Source organism: Odontesthes bonariensis, chromosome 18 (assembly GCF_027942865.1).
Source record: "Odontesthes bonariensis isolate fOdoBon6 chromosome 18, fOdoBon6.hap1, whole genome shotgun sequence".
Classification (NCBI taxonomy): Eukaryota; Metazoa; Chordata; class Actinopteri; order Atheriniformes; family Atherinopsidae; genus Odontesthes; species Odontesthes bonariensis.
The window spans coordinates 14,512,323-14,539,577 of record NC_134523.1 but is presented as its reverse complement, the minus strand read 5'-3'; the positions used below and the strand labels follow the sequence as shown (position 1 = coordinate 14,539,577).

At 39.9% G+C, this 27,255-nt stretch overlaps 1 protein-coding gene across 4 annotated transcripts in view; it reads left to right on the top strand.

Moving 5' to 3' along the window:
- Nucleotides 1-27,255, top strand: part of LOC142367128 (CUB and sushi domain-containing protein 3-like) — a 373,180-nt gene that overhangs the window by 322,621 nt on the left and 23,304 nt on the right. For 3 of the 4 annotated variants that reach the window (XM_075449071.1, XM_075449069.1, XM_075449072.1), the window contains 19 exons: nt 561-630; nt 920-1,036; nt 1,288-1,497; nt 2,486-2,674; nt 3,222-3,399; nt 6,112-6,257; nt 9,994-10,074; nt 11,309-11,422; nt 11,512-11,700; nt 11,951-12,109; nt 14,436-14,624; nt 15,371-15,556; nt 15,801-15,995; nt 16,987-17,160; nt 18,906-19,079; nt 22,334-22,507; nt 23,125-23,310; nt 23,498-23,671; nt 26,962-27,144. In XM_075449071.1, coding sequence (XP_075305186.1) covers nt 561-630; nt 920-1,036; nt 1,288-1,497; nt 2,486-2,674; nt 3,222-3,399; nt 6,112-6,257; nt 9,994-10,074; nt 11,309-11,422; nt 11,512-11,700; nt 11,951-12,109; nt 14,436-14,624; nt 15,371-15,556; nt 15,801-15,995; nt 16,987-17,160; nt 18,906-19,079; nt 22,334-22,507; nt 23,125-23,310; nt 23,498-23,671; nt 26,962-27,144 — 3,088 coding nt within the window. The remainder of the gene's footprint in view (nt 1-560; nt 631-919; nt 1,037-1,287; nt 1,498-2,485; nt 2,675-3,221; nt 3,400-6,111; nt 6,258-9,993; nt 10,075-11,308; nt 11,423-11,511; nt 11,701-11,950; nt 12,110-14,435; nt 14,625-15,370; nt 15,557-15,800; nt 15,996-16,986; nt 17,161-18,905; nt 19,080-22,333; nt 22,508-23,124; nt 23,311-23,497; nt 23,672-26,961; nt 27,145-27,255) is intronic. The other variant, XM_075449070.1, reaches the window with a different exon arrangement.

Sequence of the window (27,255 nt, the reverse complement as noted above, 5' to 3'; positions counted from 1 at the left end):
AAAATTATACACGATCGGTTCCTTTGTGTTGATTCACAGAAGCTAACAGAGGGAGTGGATGTTATCAGAGAATAGCCCTGACAGAACTGGCATGTCATACACACAACACGCACACAGTCACTACAGGTTCATTCAAACCGACTGCCAAATATGTGTGTGGAATCATTAAAGTCTGCTCAGCTTTTCTGATGTGCTGCCATTAATTCATTTATCCCCTGGATGCACAAAGCAAGAACTACTTAAAGTGAATCAAAGTCAAACCTCACTCTCCGGTGGTTTTCCCCCCTCTTACTAAAGACACAAGGGTGGTGTGGTTTTCTCAACTCCTGAATAATGAATGTCTTTACTGTGGTCTTCCCAGTTTCTGTTCACTATACTGTTGAGCTTATGTTGAGCTCTTAGTTAATATAGATGCCTTGCAATTGGAATGCGTGATTGGTGAGCACATAAGACAGGACTTTTAAAGCAAAGTATTAAAGGCTTGTTTGAGCTAATCTCCCTTTTATTTATATATATATATATATATATGGTAATAAGACTGGTTGCCTTTACACTTCTAGGGTCACGCCCACATCACCTGTATGCCAGGACCTGTCCGAAGATGGAACTACCCTGTACCACTGTGTCTTGGTGGGTTTTCTACAGCTCTTCCATGCACACACCCAAACACTCATACATTTAAATGTATATAACTATAAAACATGCAAAACTTCGGTGCTGCAGAAATTCCGCAGGCTGTTTCCATTGCCTTCTCTAATTCTCTTAGAAATAAACACTGGGATCAATTTACTTTTCTGTGATGAGCTGATTACTTAGTATTCTGTGCAGAGCATGGATATTCTTAATCTATCTATCTACTTATCTCTTTCTCTCTCTATATATCTCTATGTTTTGTAAATGTGTGTGTTTCTGTGTACAGCTCAGTGTGGTGGGTCCATGACAGATGTGAGTGAAGTGATTTTAAGCCCAGGTTACCCCGGCAACTATCCCAGTGGATTAGACTGCACATGGACAGTCAACTTACCTGTTGGCTTTGGTAAGAAACAGTCAACATTTGACGCCAGTAAAGATAGATTTAGGCTCTCTTTCCATGTGTGTTTGTGATCAGAAGCCCCCTTCCATGTATGGGTTAATCATTGAGTTCTTTTTTCACTCGATTAATCTGTCTGTGTTTGTGGCTTTTACCCATGTTGTTGATGAGAATTGAACACTTCTCATATTCTCACTCTCATTTAAAATACCCATAATTTCTTAAGTTGTGTTTCTCTCTCTCTCTCTCTCTCTCAGGCATTCATCTCCAGTTTTTGAACTTCTCCACCGAAGCGATCCATGATTACTTAGAAATCCGAAGTGGAACACTTGAGTTGGGCTCAGTGATTGACCGGTTCAGCGGCCCAGTCATTCCTAAACCGCTCTTCAGCACCACCCACCAAACCAGCTTTTTTTTCCACAGCGACTACTCACAAAACAAACCAGGGTTCCACATCACCTATCAAGGTAAATGTTGTTTCTGCAGTTTCCCCTCCAACGTCTTGTTTACAGTGACCCTTTCCTGAGCAAAGAAAACAAAAGCAGACCTCTGACTGTGGAGCTATTGTTGCTGGTGACTTCATTCCTCTGGAGCTTTTTTACAACCCTATTAATTGCTTTAATATTTTTGAGAGAAGAAGAGGCTTACCAAAAAGATTCCAGGGTGCATTCAGGCTCTTCATTTAGATCCATTTTGGAGATTAGTTTTATATTCGTACTTTCAGCCTTATAAGTCTACTATTTGTCATGACAGATCTTTTAGGCATCCTAAATTTGTTAGCCCTACATCCGTTCATGTGAACATTACAGTGGCTCATTCGTGTGGCTGATTAATAATATCTTTTATCACGTAACAGCAGCGCTGCCAGAGTATCATAAAATGGGAAAATATTTGAATCTTATCGCTCTTATAACATATCCTGTCATTCTTGAAAAAAAGATAAAAAATGGAAGAAAGAAAATATATATTTCTTTGGAAAGTAAACCCTCCACTTTTTGTATCACTGAGAATTCAAATGTGAAGTGGAAGACTGCACATTTTCATTTGAGAGCATCTGAAACAATTACAAGCTTCTTCGCCATGTGAGGAACATTTTAAAGTGTACATTTATTCTCTTTTGTCTGAGTTCCTCCTGAGCATTTTATAATTCAGTTTTATTTGAAATTTCATCTTCAGATTGATGTGTTCCTTTAGTAGAAGGATCCATATCTATGACCTTGCTCAAAGTGCTTTAAATTGCCAGACCAGTGGCTACAAATGGTTGTGGGCTTTTATTTTTTAAGAGGCATGAAATAAATGCATATTTTGTCTCGTTCAATTACTGACTTTTCTTTTCTTTTCTTTTTTTTTTCAAAGAAACACACATCTTACTCCTGATCCAGAGTGCTGCATTTACAAACCAGTTCTGCATTATTACTCATTTTTCTTAATTAATTTCATGTCCTGTCACCTCAGCCTACCAGCTCCAGAGCTGTCCAGATCCTCGGCCATTTCGGAACGGCATCGTGATCGGCACCGATTTTAACGTGGGGATGACGGTATCATTTGAATGTCTGCCTGGATATTCTTTGATTGGAGAAGCTTCGCTCACGTGTTTACATGGAATTAGCAGAACCTGGAACCACCCACTCCCACGATGTGAAGGTAATTGACTACATCGGCCATCTCTGTACCTGTTAAATATCCGTGTCAGTGCGGCAGTTTTGTTCTTTGGTCCGAGAGCTTTCGTACTCGGTGTGGTGTGGTGCTCGGAAGGGAAAGCAGTCATGTTATCTCCCTTAGTTCTGCTAATTCTCAATATCTTATAGACTTTAAATAGACACAGCTTTTCTTGAAATAGTAGGATGTGTGAATACCTTTTTCCTTCTTTTACATAAAATAAATATGGAGATGTTTCAAAGCTTTCAGTCAACTGTTTTTTTTTTCTTTCATTTTTTCTCTAATGCAACAGTTAACACTCCTTAAAACACTCTACATATAGTCGTATAGCTCTCAGCAGGTATAACATGATTTTCCTGATGAGTAACAACTGTTGACTTGAACACCTGACTTTGCTTTCATAAAAATAGCAGTAACTGTTTCATAATGGTATCATTAAATGCATTTCTTTATCTTATCTTTCTCTCTTTATCAGCCATCCAGACTGCTGGTAAATTATTAATGTTAATTCTGTTGATATTCTATCACACAGCCTTGTGCGGGGGTAACATCACATCCTTAAATGGAACCATTTACTCTCCTGGTCACCCTGAAGAATACCCAAACTTCCAGGACTGTGTTTGGAGTGTTCGAGTTCCTCCTGGACATGGGATTTATATCAACTTTACAGTACTGAGCACTGAGCCCATATATGACTACATCACTGTCTGGTAGGTGCTGTTTATTTGTTCTCTTAGTTTATTTCATACTTGCTCTGCCGGCTGACGCTACTCGACGCTCTGCACCCTCGTTATCTGCTATCTTGACAATTGTTTTGTTTTTCTCTCCGCATCATTACGGTTTATTTGATAAAGAAATGTTATTTCGTTTGTACCATATATTCTAAAAACTTTTGCTATATGCATACTTTCTCTCTCAAAAAGGATGCCGTGATCTTTAACTTCCTTCCAGAGCTAGCAACTAATTGGCTATGATCCTGCAAGGGTTGCTATGACTACAACATCTCTCCTTAAATATAAGATTAGTTGGCATAAATTCCATCCTGTCATGGATTACTTATTGCCTCATGTATTCTCAAATACTCGATTGTGTATGTAATATACTATGCATCTTTTCTTCTCTACCTGCCCCTCAGTACTTTTCTCTTCGTTATTCTTCTTGAGGGGTACAATCGTTTGCAACAGCTGACATTTTGTCAATGCAATTATTTAAATGGTGCTCTGATGCCCTGTTGTGTAGTTATCTGCAGGTACAAGGTGGTAGCAGAACTGTAAATAGACTGTTAAGTCTCTTTTCTATGGCTGCCATGCTGCCCCCTTCTCTAAATCCTGTTTCCTATAAATGGACAACAGTGTGCAATGTCCCCTCGCACAAACTGTAGGCATATCAAAGCAGGGCTAAGCAGGGAGAACACAACAGCGGCATGGTAAGACGTGGTTGCTGCTGACACATCCCCCTGCAAATCTTGTTCTTTTAGACCGACTGAGATCAAATATCTGTTTATTTCTTTGTTAGCCTGTTACTATCTAAGCGCTGTCGACCATCTAGATTTCCAGGTTTGTTAGTTTTTTTCTCGTCTAACCCACCAGGGAGGTGATAAATCATTAAATCACTTTCATCAAAAACAAATCTGCCAATATAACTGGCCTTTTACAAACATGAAGGAATCTGATAAAGTTTAACTGAGAATTCTTAACTTGTACTGGGTTCCCATTTATATGCAACCCCTTACTGCAGCTTATTGTGAAACACTTAAAGGTTCCCAAACAAAATGCACCGCCGAATGTTTCAGGATGCATTTAGTGGTTATACTATCAATCCGACTCTTTGATTCTATTTGTTTTGGAACGAACTCAGCCAACCTCTGCTTGTCTATGACTGCAGCTAACTATTGTTTTTTTCATCAATTACAGTGCTACCTACAGTGTAATGAATGGATTAGTCTTGCCCACACAATTTTCAGCTGTGAATATATCAAGAAAATACCTTAATTACTGACTTAAATGTTTAAAGTAAAGTTCAACTTTTACTTGGTATCTGAACACATTTGGCACTGCAGAAATAAATTCAAACAGTCTGTTTTATTCAGTAATTAGGGAGCAGTTGTTTACTTTATAGAAGCCTTTAGTGTATGGATGTAGCTGCAATTTCCTGCCTATTCTGCTCACACTAAACACCACAAGACTGTTGAACCATGTGCCGCCCACCCACGGGCGATTGTGTGAATTCCCTGAATTGGCCGCACAGCATGTTTCTGACCCCGCTGTCTGTTGGAAAAGTGAGAAAAATGCCGAACTCTCACAAAGCAAAGACAGCGACCGCACAAGAACACAGTATAAACTCCCAATCTCAGTCACACAGTCCTAATGTTGGCTCCCTACAGAGAGCACAGTGTCACTGGTAAAGGTGTGATTTTCACAGCGGCCTTCTCAGTCCAGAGCCAGCCAACCTGACAGTCACAAAGTCTGCTAATTGGTCTCATACTGGGAGACTTACTACAGGATTTCACTACAGGAGTCGTCAGATGTTACCATGCATTGTGCAAACTCTCACTGTAAATGTTGCCATAGTCTACTAATAGCTGCTAACAGCTGAAAGCTGCTGCAGCAAGTGCAAAGCAAAGAGAGAAACTGCCATCCTAATCACTCAGTGTGAATTAAATAAAGAGAAAATTTCGCTTGTATCCTGACAGGGATAATTGGCCTCGTCGAAAATCACTTAACAGCTGGAAATAATCATTTCATCTAGCTTAACCTTTTTAATCACAAGTAATGAGTGTGCTATGGGTTACTTCCAGTCTGGCAAGTTGAGATGCTGTCATTGGAGGCGAAACATGCTCACAGTATCACACTATGAGGCTCACACTATGTCAGTTCACACAACATTTTTTTTTTGCTTTCTGTGGCAATTGTGTAACTTTTCATGAATGCCAAACCCAAGTGAACCCAAGTCGCTTTGTGTCATTCTTTTGACCTGACACCAGTTGGATCGATGCTTATGAACTCGAGCATCCCACAGCAAGAAGAAGAGAGCCACGGATTTGTGAACTGCGTTGTCACAGGACTAGTGCTTTTGTAGGCGAATTGGAAAATAAGCTATTTTCTATCTCAACGAGCTTTGTGACATTGTGGTTTGACTTTGTGTGCCAGTACTTTGTCACAAACTGTCCATCTGCATGTGCAGTCAGTCGAGCAGATCCATTTTTTTCCCTGATGCTGTAAATGTCATCAAGTCTTCTCTATCTTTGATTCCAGCTTTGAATTATATTTTAGATGGACTTTTCTGCTCCCATTGTTCTATAACAGCAGATCAAGACATCTGTTTAAAGATTGCTCATGTCTAACTGCCTCTTTTGATTTAGATTTTTTTATTATTTTCCCCTTTACATTTGAGTGTGTGCTTCTGCCTATGTTTCACCACAGGGATGGTCCAGATCAATCATCCCCTCAGATCGGCCAGTTCAGTGGGAACACAGCTTTGGAGTCTGTCTACTCCACCTCCAACATCATCCTCATTAAATTCCACTCTGACTTCTCTGGAGCCGGCTTCTTTGTCTTAAGTTATCATGGTAAGACGTTGATCATGCAGCGCTTTCACTAAATGAACGTTAAATACAGTTTGATTTACAAATGAAGTGGAATGCTTCCTTTGAGTTATGTCTGCTCAGATAAAGATGCCGCTCTCATTCACCATTTTCTCTGCCGTTATCTTCCTTTCCTGGGGTATTGTGATGAAACCATAAAGCTATCATTAGCTGTGGCTGCAATGATGAGATTAGTTTTTCATTGGGCTGAACTGTGTTTAACTTCCTCCACATTAAGTTCCTCTTAGACCCTCTCCCTTTGACTAATTCCGACTCATGAAAGTCGATCCAGTTCAGGAGCATTTCACTGTCTGATGAAAGTGTGTCCGTGTCACATCTCATCCCAACATTAATATGTTAGGTGGACGAGTTCAAGGTTTCTTTTGTGCCTCCACATTTGTAGAGCGGTGACATTGTGTTTGCCAGCCACAACGCCCTTTAACCTCTGAACACTGGTGTGTGATCATACAGGTATAAGTCGCTTTTTTATGCCCATGTCACCAATGAAAATGAATAAATAAATAAATGAATAAAAAGAGAAAGGTCATGTTCAAAAACATTAATTAATAGATAATATGAAACTAATGTGAAACTGTTTTGCAGAGATACAACCTGCTTGGAATGATTTAATTCTGTCCACATTTTCAGACCAAGTTCCTCTCGCATTTCATTAAGGCTGCAGTATTAACTTGTGATTTTATGTGAAAACAAGTCAATTACTTGTCCACATATGAGATCTTATTATTCCTCATCACCCCACAAGACCACTTTGCTGTCAGCACTCTGGTCTACTTGTTGTTCCCAGAATTACCAGAGGCAGAACAATCAGATTTCAGGCTCCCTTCTTGTGCAACCAGCTACCTGCTTGGGCGCAGGGCACTGACACTCTCTCTGCTTTTAAATTCAAGCTTAAAACTTCATTAAAAAAGCATTTTCTCACTTCAGTGTCATGTTTGTAATTTCCTTCTTGTTTTTTTTTTTTCAATATCCTTTTTGTTTGTCTTTTGTGTACCTCCACTTCTTTATTTAACTCCTTGATTTGCTGTCATTTTAATTGCTCTCATGAGTGGTCTGAAGTGTTTTTACTCATCTTTTTGCCTTGGCTGTGTTTGAAAGGTGTATTTAAATGACATTGAGCTGAGTTTAGTATCATAATAAGAATAAAAAAAAAAAACGAGGGGTTACAAAATATCCAGTTTCCTTAAACACAACTTACCAAAGCTATCAATTAGATTGGTACTCTAGTTTGCCAGCAGCAACCAAATAATTAACTGGCAGTTAGTAAATGCTCTGGTTTTATTGAAGTTTATTGATCTATCCATTGTCAATCTCTTTTTAGGTTTGAGTCGTCTGATTGAAGAAAAAGCTAATAGTGTTTTTCATGGAGGCAAAATTCAAAATATTGTATTTTGTGCTGCAGTCGTGCAACTAATTTCTCAATTTAAATAATGAATCTACCTTTAATACTGTCATGATGAAACACCTCCTTAAGAGAATATTTCTCTTAAGAGTTCTTTTTGCACTACAGTACAGAAGTGCTCTTGTATGTGTCTTAGACACATGCATAGGCGCTAACCTTTCCCTCATTGTTGAGTCATGGAGGAGACATTATTCCTGGCCTCGAGTTGCCCTTTCTCCATCTTAAGACTGTTTATATGGTTTATTTTTTCTATTTCAATTTTATTTTTCTGCTGAGGTCCTTTAGTACTCATTTCTCTTGTCCATCTGGGATGAGTAGGACTCATAAGTATAAATCCTATGTACTTCCTCAGAAGAGGAAGGAGTTGTTTTTTCTTAGAAAAATAAAAACAAAATTGGGTCTATTTTATGAGAACCTGCATCCTTGACGATATGAGGATGTTGGGTCTCAGAAGGATAAGTACATGTATAAATATCACGCAGTCAGATCCTCATTAAGATCTTCATTATGTAAAACAGCGAGTTATGCATAACCTTTCCTGTCTACAGTTTTATTCATTTATTTATTTGGAATTAAGTATCACTTACATGGAATGTTTCTTGGTAGATTTAAAGTACGTGTCGGTAGTCAGGAGTTATCTTTAGGTATACATGATACACCTTTATGTTACAAAAAATATATTCTTTACATATTTGATGTTCTTACTTCAACTAAAAGATGACAGACTTTTCTTAGAATAAGAAATTCACTTGATAAGAACCCCAAGTACTCTTCACAGCTTTCACAAAGGGCTGTTATCAAGCTGTGGACGATTTTCTAAATGAACCGTAAATATTTTGTGGATACGTCAGACTGTATCATACACACAAAATTTCATTTGACGACATGGCTTCAAATGAGTCTTGTTTTCCTTTCCCTGTACATACGTCACAACTCAGCTGTACACAAAAGTATACGTGACATCTTCTTCCTCACGTCGCCTGTATGTGCTGCTGCTGAGAAGTATCTGCTCAGTGCTCTTTGGGGATAATATGTCAGCTTGTTTTTGGGCGGGCCTCCTATTTCTGAGATGGATGGCATTTTGTTAGTGAATTCTTGTTGGCAAGTTTTAACTCTCAGCTGTCACACACACACACGAACAGCATCATCCGATTGGATCCAAGTTTGTTTTCATTTTCCTTTTTACTGGACAATGAACACAGGATAATGACAGGGAAGATGGATAAAATAGGAAAGGGGTGACATGTTTTTGTCACTTCAGTTCTGTAGCACAATCTATAAGGTAGGAACAGAGCAGCACATCCTATTTCATTTTAGAAAGCCCATACTTAAGTTTTCTTTAGACATAAGTTGTAGCAGTAAGTGGACAATGTTTCGACATTTCTTCCTCAGTGTCCTTCAGTGAAAAACGTGGAAAAAAACGAAATGTAGAATGTCACAGTTTGCATCTGAGACGGCAGCTAAAGTGCAAATGTAGTTTCAAATGCCAAATAAACCCCAAAAGCAGCACAAGTCCACTGTTGGGGATATTTATCTCTGTCGTTGTCCTTCTATTTATTTATCTCTGGGTCAAGATTCTGAATGCCAGCGCTCCCATATAGACACAAGGGCCATGCAGTGGTGGATAATGTTGTCATGGATATGAGACTGAGAAAGCAGATGTGACATGAATGTGGAGGTAGCTATAAAAAAAAATGCTCCTAGAGCTTAGCGAGATCAGTGACCCCTCACAGTGATCCTTTACTAACGCACAGAAGCACCAAAATAGCTGCAATCACAAATATGCACACATTCAGACATACTGGCACACACACAGACCACAGGGCTTTGATATGCTTGAGAGCAGCAGATACTATTGGCAGGTCTCATTTTCATAGTCAATTTCATCCTGACTTATAGCCCTTAACCCTCTCTCCCTCTCGTCTTCCACTTTCCCTGTCTGACTGTCTGACTGTCCGTCTATAGTTTTTGCTCTCTCTCGCTTTCTGTTAGCGGGTGATCTATGCTCATGCAGTAATATTGATTACAGCCGTCAGCTCTGAAGCTGTGAAGTCGGTTCCTTTTTATGATTCAAGGCAGTGCTGTGTCTATGCAGCTGCTCTGTTTCTGATTCCATGCTTGGCTGAAATGAGCAGCTGAACTGAGACAGTGCAGTTAAACAGATAGAGTTTTACACCGCAGCTATCTGCATGTGCAGTAGAGAGCGGGAAGGGAAATGTTGTGTCACATTGTTTCCCTCACATTTTCTATAATGTCCCTCTCTTTGTCCTCTCTCCTCTCCTCTGCTGTCTGCATTCCCAGCCTACCAATTAAGGGTTTGCCAGCCTCCTCCAGAAGTGGCCAACGCTGACACGCTGATGGAGGATGGCGAGCTGGAGATAGGTGAGCTGTCTGTCTACCTGTCATGTCTTGAGATGGGTCAATTTGACAGAGGATACAAACTGGAAACTTGTAACTTTCCAGCTGCCAACAAGATAACAAGAATCCTTGCGATTGCAAGCAAGAGTCGTTGGTGATCTGAAACATGTTGTATTTTTAAATTTGTCTTCTGGTGCAGTGTATACATAAGTGGTAGACATTTTTCTGCTCCTTACTTAGGATAAAAGATCTGAACTTTGAAAAAAAAGTTAGGACAGGGCCTTCTTTGTCATTGTGTTGCATCATCTCTTCTTTTACAACATGCTGCAAGCAACTTAGAACTGAAGAGATCAGCCGCCGCAGTTTCAGGAGCAAAAATATTTTCTATTCTTATTTGATGAATGCTTTTTAGCTCCTCGATAGCTAAGGGGCTCCTCTGTCATATTGCTTGTTTATTAATGCACCAATTATTAAAATGGATGACTGGTGTGGACTGCAGGCAGGCCGGTTTAACACCCAGAATATTTTACCTTAGAGCCATGCTGTTGGCATGAGCTGTTTGAAACGAGCAAAGCCTTTGACAGGATGTAAGAATGTGTTGTTGTAGGAGTTGCCCCAGCCAGGCCATCGCAGATCCTGGCTTTTACACTATGAGCCGATAACATGCTCGAAAAATGTCGCTTGCAGTGCTACTTGTGGCCTTTGTTACAATCTTTTATTGATGCTATGTAGAACTTCATGTTAACTTAATGTAGAGTAATTCTCTTCATATTTTGTGGAACTATTCAGCCAGAAAATCTTTCACAGAGTGGTGATCCTCTCCCCATTTTCACTTCTTAAAGACTCGGTATCTCACAGATGCTGTCTTTGTACCCAATAAATTAGCTAACCTGTTGAGGTGTTTTTGTTACAAATTTCTCACTCTTTATTTGCCCCTGTTCCAAGTTTTTTGGCATTTTGCTCACCTAAATTTCACGAGGAAGCGCACATTTGTGCTCCACGTTTTCTGAAGAAAACGTTTTAAATGTTCTATGCTAAAAGTGTGTTTCAACTTGAAGTTGTCTTGAACTATTGTCATAATTTAACAAAGCTGTCAGTAGACACAGTAGAAGGAAAAGTACTAAATCTTTGTACTGCCAATGGTAGTAGGTGATTATGTTATAATATTATATAATTGGTGGAGGAGAAATCAAGGTTTCCTTTCTGTCAACGTTTGTTTTAAACACTTCTCTCATGCAAACTAATTTCGGGCCTCCAGGTGACATCATCAGATACAAATGCCATCCGGGATTCTCATTGGTTGGCAGTGAGATTCTAACCTGTCGATTAGGAGAGAGACTACAGATGGATGCATCACCTCCAACATGCCAAGGTGTGGATTAAGGTTTCCAAAACCTGATTCTGACAACTATGAAGATGAAGTGTGTACTCACCTAACACAGCTGATCTTCTCTTCCTTAGTTCAATGTCCTGCCCACGATGTACGATACGATTCCTCGGGCGTCATCCTGAGCCCCGGCTGGCCAGAAAGTTACCCAAACCTTCAAATGTGCTCGTGGAGCGTTACAGTCGAGAAAGGATACAATGTCACGATTACTTTTGAGAATTTCCACACTGAGAGAGAGTTTGACGTGCTGGAGATTTTTGATGGTAAAAAGAAACAAAAAAAAAAACACTAAAACAGACACAACGACAGACATTTTTAATAAGGATTCAGCTATGAGGCACATCATTTTTCAGAGTGCCATCTCAACACAGACAGAGGCATTTTACTCTGAAAGTAAAAAGTCAAATCTAGTAAAAACTTGAAACGGTTGGTAGGTTATTTCTGCTGTCTCATTCATTCTCTGCGTCTTTTTTTTATCTCCTTCTCTCCACTCTTTGTCTGGATGACTCTCAGGTCCCTCACCCAACAGTCCCACCCTGGCAACGCTGAGTGGCGACCTGCCGACACCCTTTAACATCACAACCTCTGGCCACCAGTTTCTAGTCCGCTGGTCTTCAGACCATGGCACCAACAAGAAAGGCTTCAGAATTCGCTATGTTGGTGAGTACCAAAGTATGTATCCCAACTTTACTTTACTACTACTTCATAATATAATGCATGGAAATAAGGACAGAGACAGACAGAGACAGACAGAAGGGCGACAATGCACTTTTCAACCTCAACCTCAAGTTTCTTCATTTTACTAAACTTTTTAAAGGTGTGAAAGCTTCTCACTGTGAAAATCTGAGAACATGCTTGTTGAAAAAAAGGATGTACAGAATCAGTAGCTCAGGCTCACCTTTGCCATTTATTTATTCGTCTTTAGCATTCCTTTCTACCAAACTTCTGTCTGTCTCCTAAAGCGGTTTACTTAATCACATTATAGGTTAGTCCTTAAGTTTTATCTGTCCAAAGAAAGCTTGATGAGCACAGATGCTGTTTTACAGAGCGCTTTGCATTGAGGCGGTCTTACTGGGCCTGCTGCGTATAACTGCAGACTGTTGGGTAATGAGGCTTTTAGTTCTTTATTCAAGGGCATTTTTGACAGTTGATTAGGGAGAGACAATTTTACCTGTTCGCTTTGCTTATTCTCTCTTCAGACTTTTGTCAGGACAGTGCTTCTTTAACCTTTAAAGCACCACGGCTCTGTATGATGAATTATGCGCTGAAGAGTAACAGAAAAGGCTCTCAGGACACTCAGTAACCTTCTTTGGTAGCTGTGATTAATGTGAGCATCTGCAAAAAGTGCTAAACATATAAGCCCTACCAATAACAGAGGTTGACTCCATGATGGGTTTTAACCTGCAAACTATGGCCAATGAGTTTTATTATAGAGAGAATATTTAAAGCTCACATTAGGATAACATTTCCTCATTATAACAAGCTGAGTTATCCTTTTCATTATAAAAATGAATTGAAGTTTGATTGATGTCAGTTTCATGCCATGAGTGTTGAAATTACTGCAAAGGAAAAGACCTGATGAATTATTGTCAATGGGCTGCTCTGCCTATATACTGATTAAACTTTTAGTGTATTTAGAAACAAACTGTGTCAGAGAGCCTTAATTAGAATCCACTTTAAAAAAAAAAAAAAAAAACTCTATAAAACCTCACTGCACTCATTCTGTATTTTCAATGTAAGAGGGGGAAAAAAAAGGAGCACATTCCCACTCTAGCTCTTGAGTGGCACCGTTTTCTTCTGGTTCAAACACACACCACTCGGATACAGGGCAAGCAGCACACTTGAGGGACATAAAGAACAGGCGTATCGCTGAGAACCAAGGCCAGTTCAGAACTTACTTTTGGATTCTTGCCCAGTTGAGAGAGTTGGACCCACACCCAGGTAACCTTTTTGCGATATGACCGAGGAGCATGAAGAAACCATTACTGGTAATTTATCGTAGTACATATTGACATCATTACATAAGGATATTTACACTGCGATAGATAAAGACACAAATAGAGATGTGAGTTATCTGCAAACTTAGACACTTAATCAGTTGCCAGGTTGTTAGCAGCAACAGCAGGATTTTCTCTTGCAGATGCCAATATTGTCTTAAGCAAAGAATTTATGTTCCTTGTTGTAAGATAATTTAATAAAATTGCTTATAGCCATTTATGACGTTGTGTGCATAGGGTCCAGTGCAATGTCTGACATCTGCTGTAACTCTGATCTTTGACGGCCCAATGAAAACGTTTTGCCAGAGCATTTTTTCATTTGTGTGATATGAAATCCAAAATTTGCTTCACACTCGTGTTTCAAGATGTCATAGAAAGTTATAATCACTGCTGTGAACCTGGTTATCAATATCTTTACTCTCACAACTTTTTATCTAGTTGTTTGGAAATACACTTGAAATGATGACTTCTTTTTCACACGTCTCCAGCTGCAATGCAAAATGTGCACACCACCATTATGTGCAATATTAGCCAAAACTGACACACAAACATGCCATTTTGTACCATTTGTCTGTTTTTGAAAGGCACCCAGTTTCATTAATTGAACAGGGTCTGACACTGATTGAATTCTTGGATAAAACATAATCACAATCTGTGCAGTTCTACGACAATAGTCTGACATCTTTGCTGCTCAAAAACATTGTCAGTAAGGCTGCAATTAATCTCTACCCTCTTGATAGCACACGCCTGCTGCATACATTTGAAAGAGCTAAAATCTGAGTTCTTTTCTTCAATAGTTGATAAAGAACATTACTGTGCAATATTGTTGCAAAAACATAATGTCGTAGTTATGGCACGATTCCAGAGTGGTCTTGTTCAGAGAAAAAAAGATATTGTAAAGCTGTTGTATTTGTCTCATTTCTGTTTTACTGACAATAAATCTCCTGCTCTGAAGCCATCTCAATTCTTTTTCCTTTGAATGTGTTTTTTTTCCACTGCAGCCCTTTACTGCTCCACCCCAGACTCCCCCCTCCACGGCTCCATCTCCTCTCAGAGTGGCGGTCATGTGAACAGTGTGGTGCGGTGGGCATGCGACCGTGGTTACCGTCTCATAGGAAATGCAACAGCGACCTGCCGCCGCACATCACTTGGCTACCACGCCTGGGACTCTGCTGTACCTGCGTGTCAAGGTGCGTTGAAATGCATTTCAAATATGTTGTGTTTGTATATATAAATAAATGTACAATGTATATAAAGCATAAAGCACTAATTATTTATGCTTTGAGTCTTATGCAAAACACAACAAAACTAAAATCATGTCAGTTCAAACAACACGACAACGAATCGAAGAACAACATAGCAAGCATAACAAAAAAGAAAACCAACGCCATAACAACGATACACAAAAAACAACAACAAAACAGAAAACAGGACATTTATTCAAACGAAACACATCATTTCAGAAACCCCATCAAAACAGAAAACAAAATGTTGTGTGTTTTGAGGCAAGGCAATTTGTAGAGCACAATTTGTACACAAGGCAATTCAAAGTGCAAGTGTTTTGATGTAGTTTTGTGAAAACTCAATGTGTTTGTTAAGCGTCGATTTGTTTGATGTATTTTCTGTTGTACTTTGTTAAAATGTTGAGTTTGTTTTTCCCAAAGTTTCGCTCTTGCACCTTATGTATGTATTTTGATGTATTTTGATCAAATTGGTCTGAACAAGAGATCAAGCATCTTCCGATCGCATAGTTGGATAGCTACATTGAAGGATGTCTGTGAGCTTGTATACAAATATAAATTACTTTAAATCCCCAAAACATTTAACAGTAAAAATCTACCATCAGAACCTGACAAACGCCAAGTTGCATCACAGCTTCAATGTGTATATGTTTGCAAGTTGTCCTTTCAATGAGTGTGTACTTCTCCTCTCCTAGCTGTGTCATGCGGACCACCCAAAGCGCCTATAAATGGTGGCGTTCTAACTGCTGACTACTCCGTGGGAACGAGAGTTTCCTATTTCTGTAATGATGGCTACAGACTCTCCAGTAAAGAACTGACGTCAGCCATCTGTCAGCCTGATGGAACATGGAGCAACCACAATAAGATACCAAGATGCTCTGGTTAGTAACACATAGATACAACCCAATGCAAACTCCAGTTTGGTTTTCTGATCGTGTCACCATTTTCATTTGTTGAAAGTGAAAAACGGTTTCTTTTGTTTTCAGTATGCACACAGGAAATACTAAACATTGTTCAATCAATCATGAATAAATATAGTTAAGGAAGAATAAGGAATTATTACAGGATACAAGCAGGTTTTATGACGCTATCATTTTTTCCTCTTCACACTCCCTCTGTCTCTAGTTGTAGTGTGTCCCAGCATCGGGTCATTTTCTCTGGAGCACGGCCGCTGGAGGATCGTCAATGGCTCACACTACGAGTACAGAACTCGCATTGTCTTCACTTGTGATCCAGGATACTACAGATTAGGTCCTGCCCACATCCAGTGCTTAGCCAGTGGGGTGTGGAGCTGGAAGAATGAGAGGCCGCACTGCCAGGGTGAGTAACCAAGACGTGATGACTTAATGATCGCTGCAACTGAAACGCATGCAGTTTTCCTGCTGATAACATCTTCAAGCTTGGCTAGTTCAGTTAAAGAAATAGAAAATTAAAAATAATTTTTTTTTTCTTAGTTTTAAATATTGATAGAAGACAAAAACAGTTAAAATTATATGCCACAAGATGCTGTCTAAAAACAGCTACTGCTCGTGATTCAGTGCCATGTGCAGTGCTTTGGGTGTGTGTGCGTGTGCCGGACGACAACTTAATAAAACAAAGAGGAGGCTGTGTGTTTGACCACAAAATGAGTAGTAGTGTCTCTGCATATCGCACAAAGCACACCTATGACATTGCTTGTGTTTAAAGACCCCCCCAATGCACATGTACATGTAACAAGTTGGACCAGGTGTTCACTTCAGAATTACGGAAACAGCAGCTAGTTTTGTGACAGCTAAAAGCCAGTGAGGATCAAAACCCAGCTTACAAGTAAACACAGCTGACAGTTCTTGGTCTGCACAAGGAGGAAAAAAAAAACTTTAACATTTTAAGTAGGCTACCATCAAAGGAAAAAGGTGTGTTTAATGTTTTTTTTTTCCTTTATGCTAATGTGATGCAATCTAAAGATGACATGCAAACGTCATCATACAAGGTGAAACTTTTATTGTTCCGATCCATAATCTGACCTAGAGGAGTTGACATTTTCAAAACTGTCATCCACTGCGTTTCCTCTTGGGACTCCTTGACACTTTGAATCACTGTTGTTTCTCCTTAAAGAATGTCACGATGTTCAGATTTTTACTGTTACTTCCTCATTGAGCAAGTTGTGATGGGCAGAAAAACCGTGGCACCAAATTTGCCTGATAAGCAGCTTGCCAGGATTGATAGCAGTTCTTACTGAAACCAATGAGCTCCAGCAGTGACTCAGATTAACCTGGTGCTAAACTGGCGTACAACTGCTTTTAAACTGCCTGTGTCTGACCGTGTGTTACAGTTATGTCCTGTGGTGATCAGTCTTCTCCACCCAATGGGAAGAAGATTGGTACTCAGACAACATTTGGTGCGACAGCCATCTTTACCTGCGATGCTGGCTTCATGCTGGTGGGGTCAGCTGTCAGAGAGTGCCTGTCATCTGGGCTTTGGAGTGGAACGGAAACACGATGTTTAGGTGTGTACAGACAGAAATACTATTCTAAATACTATTTTACTATATTAAGATGGCATGTGGAATGTTTTTGTCTCAATTTCAACTATATATACAGTATAAAGTACGGAATACGCAATGAAAACAACTATTATTAGGGAGGGAGTAGGAAAGATGTGATTTTTCAAGTCAATCTAATGAGGACAGGTATCAAAGGAAGGTCTGTGCCCTCCACCTTATGCCTTGCTGCACAGCTGCTCCCCATCCACCTCACATGCAAAACTATCACGAGAGAGCTTCACCTGTGGCCTCACTAGATACATTTTGAATGTCACACACACACACACACATATATATATATATATATATATATAGATATACATATGGAATGTGAACCAGATAGAAACTGTAGCTTTCTTCTGTCAGTGTGCGCCAGCCAGGGGTTACAGATGTTATGGCTTGATGCTACAAAGCCTCCATAGAAACAGCCCTTCCCAGAATACTTCACAGGCTAGAGGTTGATATGAGTGAAAGTTAACCTCAGCTGATTAGCAGACACAGTTCTGTCAAAAGCAAACCCACACCAGCGCTTTAAACAGCATTTTCATTAATTAACTTCTCTTGTCATCTCTCAACTGGATTGAAAACTGGACTGGCTCCATGACGGTTTTAAAAGGCATGCCTCTGCAGTTATTTTAGTTTTTTCAGTTGTCGCAGGAATTTAGATAAATTTAAGTAAAGTGCTGAAAAACTGCGTTCCCTATTCTAATGTTCTATTGTTCTTTGCGGTAAGTATGATGTGATCGTTTTCTATAAATAAATAGACTGTTCTGAACTACAGCCGTTTTGTTTCCGGGTTCTGTGTCATTTCCCTCCGTCAACACGCAGGTGTCTGCAACATACTCAGAAAAGTCAAATGTGTGTCCCTCTTGATTAGTGGCCTTCAGGAATCAACACCTGAAAAACAATGTCAAATGACAAAGTGAATATGAGGTAACCTTTTCTCTTCTTGTTCTGTTCCACTCCCCTGACTGTGGTTAAATCGTTAGCATTTGCTGACATCAGGAATGCAGTGAGGGTTTTATCTACTGTAAAGAACAAAATCAATACTCAATCCAAAAATCTCTGTGAGCAGAAAACCCACATTCCCTCCTGCCTTTGTGAAATGGCTTTTAAAGCATCTTGAGTTAGCGCCGTGCATCAATCAGACCTCTCTGAATGAATCTGATCAGGGAGTATAAAGGGCCTCCAGACCCTGTTTGGTAAGCTTTTACCAAGTCGGATTCTTCATTTGAAAGTCGAAGGTGTAAAGAATTGTTGTGGGTGTAGAATATCTATTGTTTTCATCTCTGTTGTGTTTCTCGGTGTGTGTGCCTTTTGAATCCAATGTTTTGTGGTCCCAACGAAACGGGTGTAAAGATGCACTGCATGCTTTTTCACATGCACATGAGTCATAACAAATCATATTAATGATAGCAACTAGCTCTTAGGCCAAGGTTGTTGTCACCTAGAAAACAATCCAAAGAAGAAATCTAACGAGCAAAATAAGACAGTGAAGTAGATCATGAAATAGTTTGGTATCTGTGAGACAAGAAAATATATTTTAAAAGTGCATTTACATGGCATGACAGAAGAAAATAGGAGTTCATTAAAAAGTTCATAAGACAGAAAGGACCTGTGAAGTCAGAGCTGAAGAGTCGTTGCCGTAAAAGGACATACGTCTCGTGACAGATCTACTCATACCTGAGCCCGGTGTGTTTCTCTTTCAGCTGGTCACTGTGGAATCCCAGAGGGCATTGTGAATGGCCAGGTGATCGGGGAGAACTTTGGGTACCGAGACACAGTGGTGTACCAGTGTCTACCTGGCTATCGCCTCATAGGCTCGTCAGTTCGAATCTGTCTCCAAGACAACCAGTGGTCGGGACAGCTGCCCATCTGTATATGTAAGTAAAACACAGAAAAACACATTTACCTTTTACTGCCCTATTTGCTAAATTAGCTGCACTGCCTTCCGTATCCATGACTACCGGTGGCCTAGACTGTGGTCCCGGTTCAACAAAATACCAGAACTCATATGCTGGCTTAAATGCTTATCTCACACTGAGTGAGGCATATATTTCACAGGTTATAAATAGGCATCTTTAACTAACTTGGGGAAAGCAGTTTTTTGTTTTGCTTGTACGTGTTCAAGAAGGCTTTGAGTAATGATGCCCTTTGGTGCAGATACAGAGGCAGCTCGGAGGCAAAGTTTGATGAAGAGCTCGGCTTTTTGTTTGAATTTTAGATATTAAATTTGCCTTTCGAGTTGAGTAATCAATATAAAACATCTTACAGACCTCTTTTGAGGCATTCTGATTAAAACAGACATCATGTTTGAGGAATTAAGATCTCGTGTGTGATGAAACGGTTCGAAGGTTTTGCAGAAGAATTGACCAAATATCAAAGTAAAACAGCCAAAACGGACAAAGAATGAAGATTCTTCAAGTACACCCATAAAACTCTATAATAAAGCACTTTTGATGTATCAAAAGACTCTTTTGCTTTGAAGCTCAACAAGTTTTTTTTTTTTTTTTTTCAAGCGATAACCGGTTTTTCACTCATATTAAAACTAAACTACTTTAATAATAGATTTTTTTTAAAACAATGACGCTCGCTGACAGAGAAGTCCTTTATAGCTGGAAGAGGCAGAATTAGTCAATTTGAGGTAAATCAATCAGGAGTACAGCCCCGGATATAAAGTGATCTAGCATATCATTGGAAAAAAAAAAACATCTTTGTTGCATTTCAGCGATAATAAAATTCAAGGAAAACCGACTATAAACTACTATTTGGGGTTTTTGTGGCTGTGAATATAATTTGTAACGTAGTTACAACACTCACTTCTTTAACTTTACAACGGAGTTTCAAACATATAGTTCCATTTCAAGACATGGTCCCTTCTCTCCGTACAGCTATGGTATGTGACAGTGTTGCATGGTATATTTAATGTTTAAAACTCGGGTTTTACTCAGGATGGAGAAAAAAGTGTGCATTACCCTCTTTTTGTTCAGGTTCCTCTTGAAATTATGTATAAAATTTTGTTATTTTCTTCTTTTCCATAGGGAAAAGCTCTTAGATAAAAGTTATTTTCACACATTGAGACGGTGCTACGTTGTGGTATATGAAGAACTGCTAAAACTGCCACAAAACAGTTTAAACCAATTATATTTTCAGGTTGAAAAGGGAGAAGTAAAGTCACTGAGGATTACTCTGTGGTTCGTATGTAGGAAATATCCCCATTCTTGAAGACACACTCAAGTGTGCTAAGGATCTGCAAATTTACACCAGAAGTCTTAAAGGGCCAGAGGTGTCAGATCGGTCTGAGTGAGACTATTATCAAGGCTTGAGGATATAGCAGAAGGCTCTGATGTGTCCAGGCTACTGTGAACACTTTCTAAAATTGGTCACTTGCTGTGAGCGTCATGAATGGTTTTAGGCGGCACGCAGGGCACAGTGGAGGTGGCGATGATGAGCCCAGTTACAGGCCCCTCTTCCCAAAAGCGACAGCTCATTTGTTCACTGAATTAGGACAGAGGTGGTGTTGTGGTGTAGACAATAGAGTAGCTGGAGCTTTTTTTTTTTTTTTTTTTTTTAAATAAATAATTTAAAAAAAAATAAAAAGTTAAATATAGAGACTTTTATAGTATGCTTGTGTGTGCATGCATTTTGGTACGCATGCATCTGTGTCTGTTTGGCAAGGATGCTGTGTGTTTCATTTGGTGTGTCAGGGAGAGTCTGCTGTTTTTATTGAGGTTATTCATGCAGGAATTATAGAGGGAAATCATTTTATAGCCAAATTATGGAGACGAGAGGCTCTTGTTTAGAGACACAAACAGAAAGATGATGAGACTATGATGTGTGTTTGAATGTGCACAAGTGTGTATTTGTTTGTGTAGTTGGAGGGCATGTGCACAGTGTGTCAGATAAAATTGTATTTTAGGCATGAAAACAAACTTGTGATTCTCGCTGATCAATCTCCTTGGCCTCTGCTTCTCTCATCAGCTCTTGTCTTCACCATCTCTGCTCTTCTCTCCCCTCCTTTGCTGTTCCTTTTCTCCCTTTACTTGTCCTCCTCTTTTTCTCGCTCTTTCTCGCTACTCCTTTTCTTTCCAATGTTTTGCCACCCAGTAATTCTCTTTCCCTTTGGTTAGACTCCTCTCCTCTCCTATAAATTTGGAGCTGGACATTTTGAGAGGCGGATGAGAGAAGGAGTCAGGCAGAAACTATAAACTGCCTGTTTATTCAAACATCGCACAAACCCGTGAGGAGCTCCCCTGAATGAAGTTAACAAGATAAATAACTGTGACACACAGTGGCAAACAGAGGACACTGAGTGCCAACGGAAAGGCCTATTATATCCAAAATAATGACTAAATTCTCAAACAGCTTTGTCCCGTCAGTCATCTGTCATTCTCATGAATATTTATGAATTTCTGTAGGAAAGGCAAACTCCACACACACACAGCTTAAGATGTTTATGTGTGGTTTAGATCGCATATTTCTTGTGCTTTCCAAATAAAAAGAAAATAAAAGGGACAAAAATGAGAATTTAATGAGAAAAAGAGGAAATGGGTCATGAAAAGCATCTACAAAATAGAGTCGCTTCTAAACCACATTAATGGTCAGCGGCAATTATGTTGCAGTGACTACTGAAGCAGCACAGCTGCCACTGGGACAACTGAATCAAAGGCCTTAAAAACTCCTCAGCAGTACGTTAACGATATGATATATTTTATAAAACATCGGCTCAGCATTAGCCACGCAGAAGGGGAAATTATTGTTTTTCTAGCAATTGCTGGTAAAAATAATCAAGTCTGCATGGTAGAATTATTCGAAGTATATCGATCTGGTGACTGAAAACTTCAATTACCATCTGTTTAAGGAATTAATGGCCATCCATACTGAACACATACTGTGCAGTGTATTTCTGACCTTTTTCTTTTTTTCTTTTGGAGATTTATGTCTTTAATATAGCAAATGTGTTCAGGTCAGAGTGCTGCAGACAGAGATGGAAAACCATAACCTTCTCAGTTCAATTCAATTTTTCAGTTTGCCTTTTTTTTACTCTTCAAAGCACACACAACATTCAAAAGGTACCGTAACACGGAACTACGTAAGAATGTACATGTAACCATGATTCTCACTGTCTTTCCTTTAGCCATCAGCTGCGGCCATCCAGGAAGTCCCATATATGGTCGTACAGTGGGGAACGGCTTCAACCTCAATGATGTGGTCAGCTTTGTTTGTAATCGGGGTTATGAAATGGAGGGGCCAGCTCGTGCTCAGTGCCAGGCCAACCGCCAGTGGAGCCACCCGCCCCCAACGTGTAAAGGTGGGGAGAAAAGTTAAGTGTATCCCACCCCTAACCTTATTTATTCCTAACTTTTATCACCACTCCAATACCTTTTTTTTTTTGCAACCCTTTCCCTCTAGCAGAAGTCCTTATTTCCCCCTCATTTCTATCCCTCTAACCTATACCTGGCCTTTCCAGTGAAATATAAACCTCAATCCTTGTTGAAATCACAGTCACAGCAAGTGTTTGAGCGTGTGTATGAGTTTCCTCACAAATTACTGGCTTTCTGCCCAGTTTGCATTAGGTGCCAATGGACTGAGAATTTTTTTTTTTTAAAAGTAGCTTGATGATAACAAGCTAACACACTGCTGGGAGGGCTGGATCCAAATCAGACAATCCTGCCACACCATGTCATCATTTAATATCTGCATTTACCCTTTTAAAGCCCAGCTCTGTTAATTGCTTCCCTCTTCATCACATCTTTCTTATTATACCCTCCATTACTGCTCAGAAATGCTTTCCAAGTGCAAAACTCTGGAAAAAGGAAAGAGGGGGAAGAGAAATGACCCTCTCTGGTTCATGCCAAATAACACATGCATTCTTCCTGTATCTCTTTCTCTTTGTTTGCATCTATCTCTGTGTCTCTCTGTGTATAGTGGTCAATTGCTCTGATCCAGGTATCCCGGCCAACTCCATTCGGCAGAGTAAAATAGAGCATGGCAACTTCACCTTTGGCACCGTGGTTTTCTACGATTGTAACCCTGGGTATTACCTGTTTGGATCACCTGTGCTGACCTGCCAACCTACCGGGCAATGGGACAAACCTCTACCTGAATGCATAGGTTTGTATAGAAATATTACGTCGTTTCCTTGTATCACTTTCCATGGTGAAAATTTGAATAACCTCTCCGTCTCTTTTGTGTTTTTAGTCCTTGACAGCAGTTATTGCAGCTCCTCTCACAAAGCTGACTGAAAATGTCCCGTCTATCTTTCCTTAATTCCTCTCCCTCCATCTCTCTCTATCTCTAGTTGTAGACTGTGGTCATCCCGGCTCCCCCCCTAACAGTGTGCTGAGTGGAGATAAGTTTACGTTTGGTTCAACGGTTCGATACTCTTGTCTGGGCGGGAGACAGCTGAAAGGAGAATCATCCCGGACATGCCAGCTCAATGGGATGTGGAGCACCCCTATGGCCTTCTGCTCCGGTACCCATTTTAACCTCCATTGAATATACAGACTTTAATGCCCACCCTATCAGAAGGAGTGATAGATGGATAGGAGTAGTAGATGAAAGGCGAGACGTCTAGAACACGAAGACTCATGAGTGTAAAGCAACTCATCCCTTTACATCCTGCAAGCACACTTTCTTAAAGCCTCTGCGCTTAGTCAGGGGGATAATGGCGGGGGGTGAACACACAGAGGAAAGGTTGGCGCGTGAAAAGTGAATATATCAGTATCTGTCTGTGAAAGGGGCTCTGGAGCATAACCTGGCCCTACACTCAGTTCTGGGCTGTAAACCACACACATTTTTCCTCTGGAAATCTAATATAAACTTCTCGCACACTTTTGATAGGTGTTATTTCAGAAAATTTATGGCAGTTTTTAATAATACACGAGGGATACTGCAAACGTATGGTTTGAGCTGAACTATACATATTTTTTATAATTATTTCAGTCAATATTTACTTTTCCAGTAAACTTTCTGTAACCTTAGCTGTGTTTTCTTTGCACCTTCAATAGATCTGATAAAAAAAAAATACTGTGTAATGAAGAAGTGCGACTGTAAAGTGCTTTACACAAGCATATATCTTCCCCACTGAATGTCCTGGATGTGCATATCTCAAAACTTATTCATCTAGATTGTCTCCTCAGACAGGATCCTCCTTACCTTCCATCATGTAAACACACACTAAGTTTTATGCCTCTCACTTGGCTGGCTGGGGAATGATTATGGTTCCATTGCCCGAAAGGCCACAGCTTATATCACAAGCTGGACGAAAATGCATTGCAGACGACTTTACTAAAAATACATTGTTATTTACAGCAAGAGCCTGGGGAAGACGAGAGGTGAGGGAGGGTAATAGTTTAGGAAGAAATGATTCATGGTTTCTACCTGGCAGGTCTGTACCACAGCCCGGCAGAGATAAGAGTTCAGCCCAGGGTAGTAGCTCAAGCTCTGTGGTTCCGCTCCATGATAACTGATGAGCAAATGTATTTCGGATGTAATGTTGTTTGTTATACCTCAGGGGAAGTTAATATTCATTCCTGAGAAGGTGCCGTTGTTGCTGTGTCTAGACATGAAATCCATCATTGTCGGGGACTGTTTGGCCACAGTTGCCACAACAAAAATTAGACACTGGAATTGGATTTGATAGTTTATTTGAATGTTGGGAATCCTGGCACTTTTGAGACTTTCCTGTTATATATCAGAGATTTGCATAAACATTCAAGTTATTCCTGCTCAAAAACAATGAAAGATGACAAATGAAGTCACAAGCACACTGCATAGCTACACGTTTTACTGATATATTCAAAAATGAGTTTCAGATGACTGTAAATGTGTTTATGAGGACTTAAATGCGACTGAATTTAAACTCAGCTGAAACTAACTTGGACTCGATCCAGTCAATCTCTAACATCTCTACAACCTTGAGAGAATAGTTTGGTAATGGCTTCCTGGCTGTGATTTGCATGAGATCATTAATATCCCTCACATCTCTCCATTAAACATGCAGCTATAACCAGTAGATTGAATTAACATGCAGGCTGGAAGCGTAACCAAACAACTAACATCTCCCAAGTTCCCTTTCGACACAGTTTTGTGGCACTTTTAAACGCTTCCCAGAGTTTCCAACACCCGAGACAAATATGATTGGTTTAATGGAAAGATAAACAAGCGAGTGCTTTTCCTCTCGTTCCAGTATGGCTCATGAGAAAATTCTGATCTGGCAATTTGAGACTAAGTAAAATGTAATATGTTAATCACTGAACTTTGAAGCTTCTGGAAGGAAAGATTCATTACCTTTGGACAGAGTCAGGTTTGCAGTTTTCGCCATTTCTAGTCTTTATGCTAAATTAAACCAAGTAGGTGCTGGATGCGGCATGACATTTAAAGGACAATGGAAATTAAAATGAGTGCGATTTGCAAAGTGTTGAACAACTTGCTTCACTCCCTGTTAACTGCAAGCCAAGTGACTTCACCTTGAAATACACATATTACCGAAGAACAGTTGGTGATCAAAAGGATATATTTGTGCTTGGACCTTTTCAAACCTAACCACCAAAACTAAATGTTGTGAGAACATGTAGATCAAAAATGAGTGATGCAGTCTTTTCGGAGAAATATCAGAGAACAGTGAAAACAACATACTGCTCTGATTAGTGGAGGTTTTCAATCTCTTCTCAGTGTTCAGAAAGAATAATAAGTCGTTTTTTTTTATACAAGCAATTGTTTTATATTTCTAAGCTCTTGGTTACAAATAAGGATTACTCAGTTTGGCTATTTGGATTGATTTATTTTATATATCTAAGGATCAAATCCTAAAGCATTGCAAAAGCTATTGTGTCATAATGTGTTTTGTCTGTGCTATGAGTAAGCTAGGTTTAGCAGCAAGCCCCTAGATATTTCCAGGATAGTTCAAGCAGGCAATATGAAATTATGTTGTTTGTCAAAAGCATGAGGGAGAACCACAAAAATCTTGCAGACACACTTACAGTAGTTTGTCATACAAAGTATCCCGTTACACACCTACAATTTATGGTCAGCACTGGGGGTGAATGGTGTTCCAAAAAAAAAAAAGTGACTGTAAGACGCACTCACCAATCCCAAACTAACAGAAATTTATCAAGTTGTGGCATTAATCATATGCACACATAACCAAATGCAAATTTCAGACCATTAACGAAATGGGCAGCACAGACCAGAAATGTTTGAGTAGCAATACATTAGTCCAGGCTCGGGCATTTGTGTGATAATGTGCGTTTTTTTTGTGTGTGGAAGTGTGTGTGCCTCCAGGAGCGTGCTCTGTATGTCAGACAGAATTTGCTGACCAGGCGGCTCTACAAGGGCAGTGCGGGGCTCACACTTGCAAACACACACACATCTACACTGCCACCCAGGTAACCGTCAGCCTGTATGCACGTACACACGGAGTCTTGAGGCAAAAATAAATCCCTTGTCACGAACATAATGTGGGCAGTTCTCTGGTGTTTGTAGGCAGCCGTTTCATTCTTGTGTACCATGAGAATATAAATCTCATTAAACTCTAAAACCCCTGGTGAACTTTACAGTGCGCATCACCTAAATAAGTAATGAATTACAGCTGAATTTTAATTATATTTTGTTCCTGCTATTTACTCCTTCTCTTTTCTTTCTTTGGACCGTTGATTTAATTTATTGAAAACACTCTTGGTATTGTTACTTGTAAGCTATGCAGTGGCTCACAATCCAGCAACAGATTCTGAATCTAAGTGTGTCTCGTTTCCCTCTCTGTAGGTGATGTTGCTGGTTCTTGTGGGGACCCTGGCATTCCCTCCCATGGTTCAAGAGAACAAACAGATTTCAAGATCCGGTCCAAAGTGTACTTCACTTGCTCGGAAGGCTATGAACTCATTGGTTCTTCAGAGAGGATGTGCTTCCCTAATGGGACCTGGTCCGGCACTCAGCCCTTCTGTAAACGTAGGAAACTCCTAATTGATCCTAGTCTATCCCTGCACAGCTTCCTGACACCGGTTCAGTTATCTATTCATCCATGTCTCATTAAACAGCCACTGTCATTGTCATCTTTCC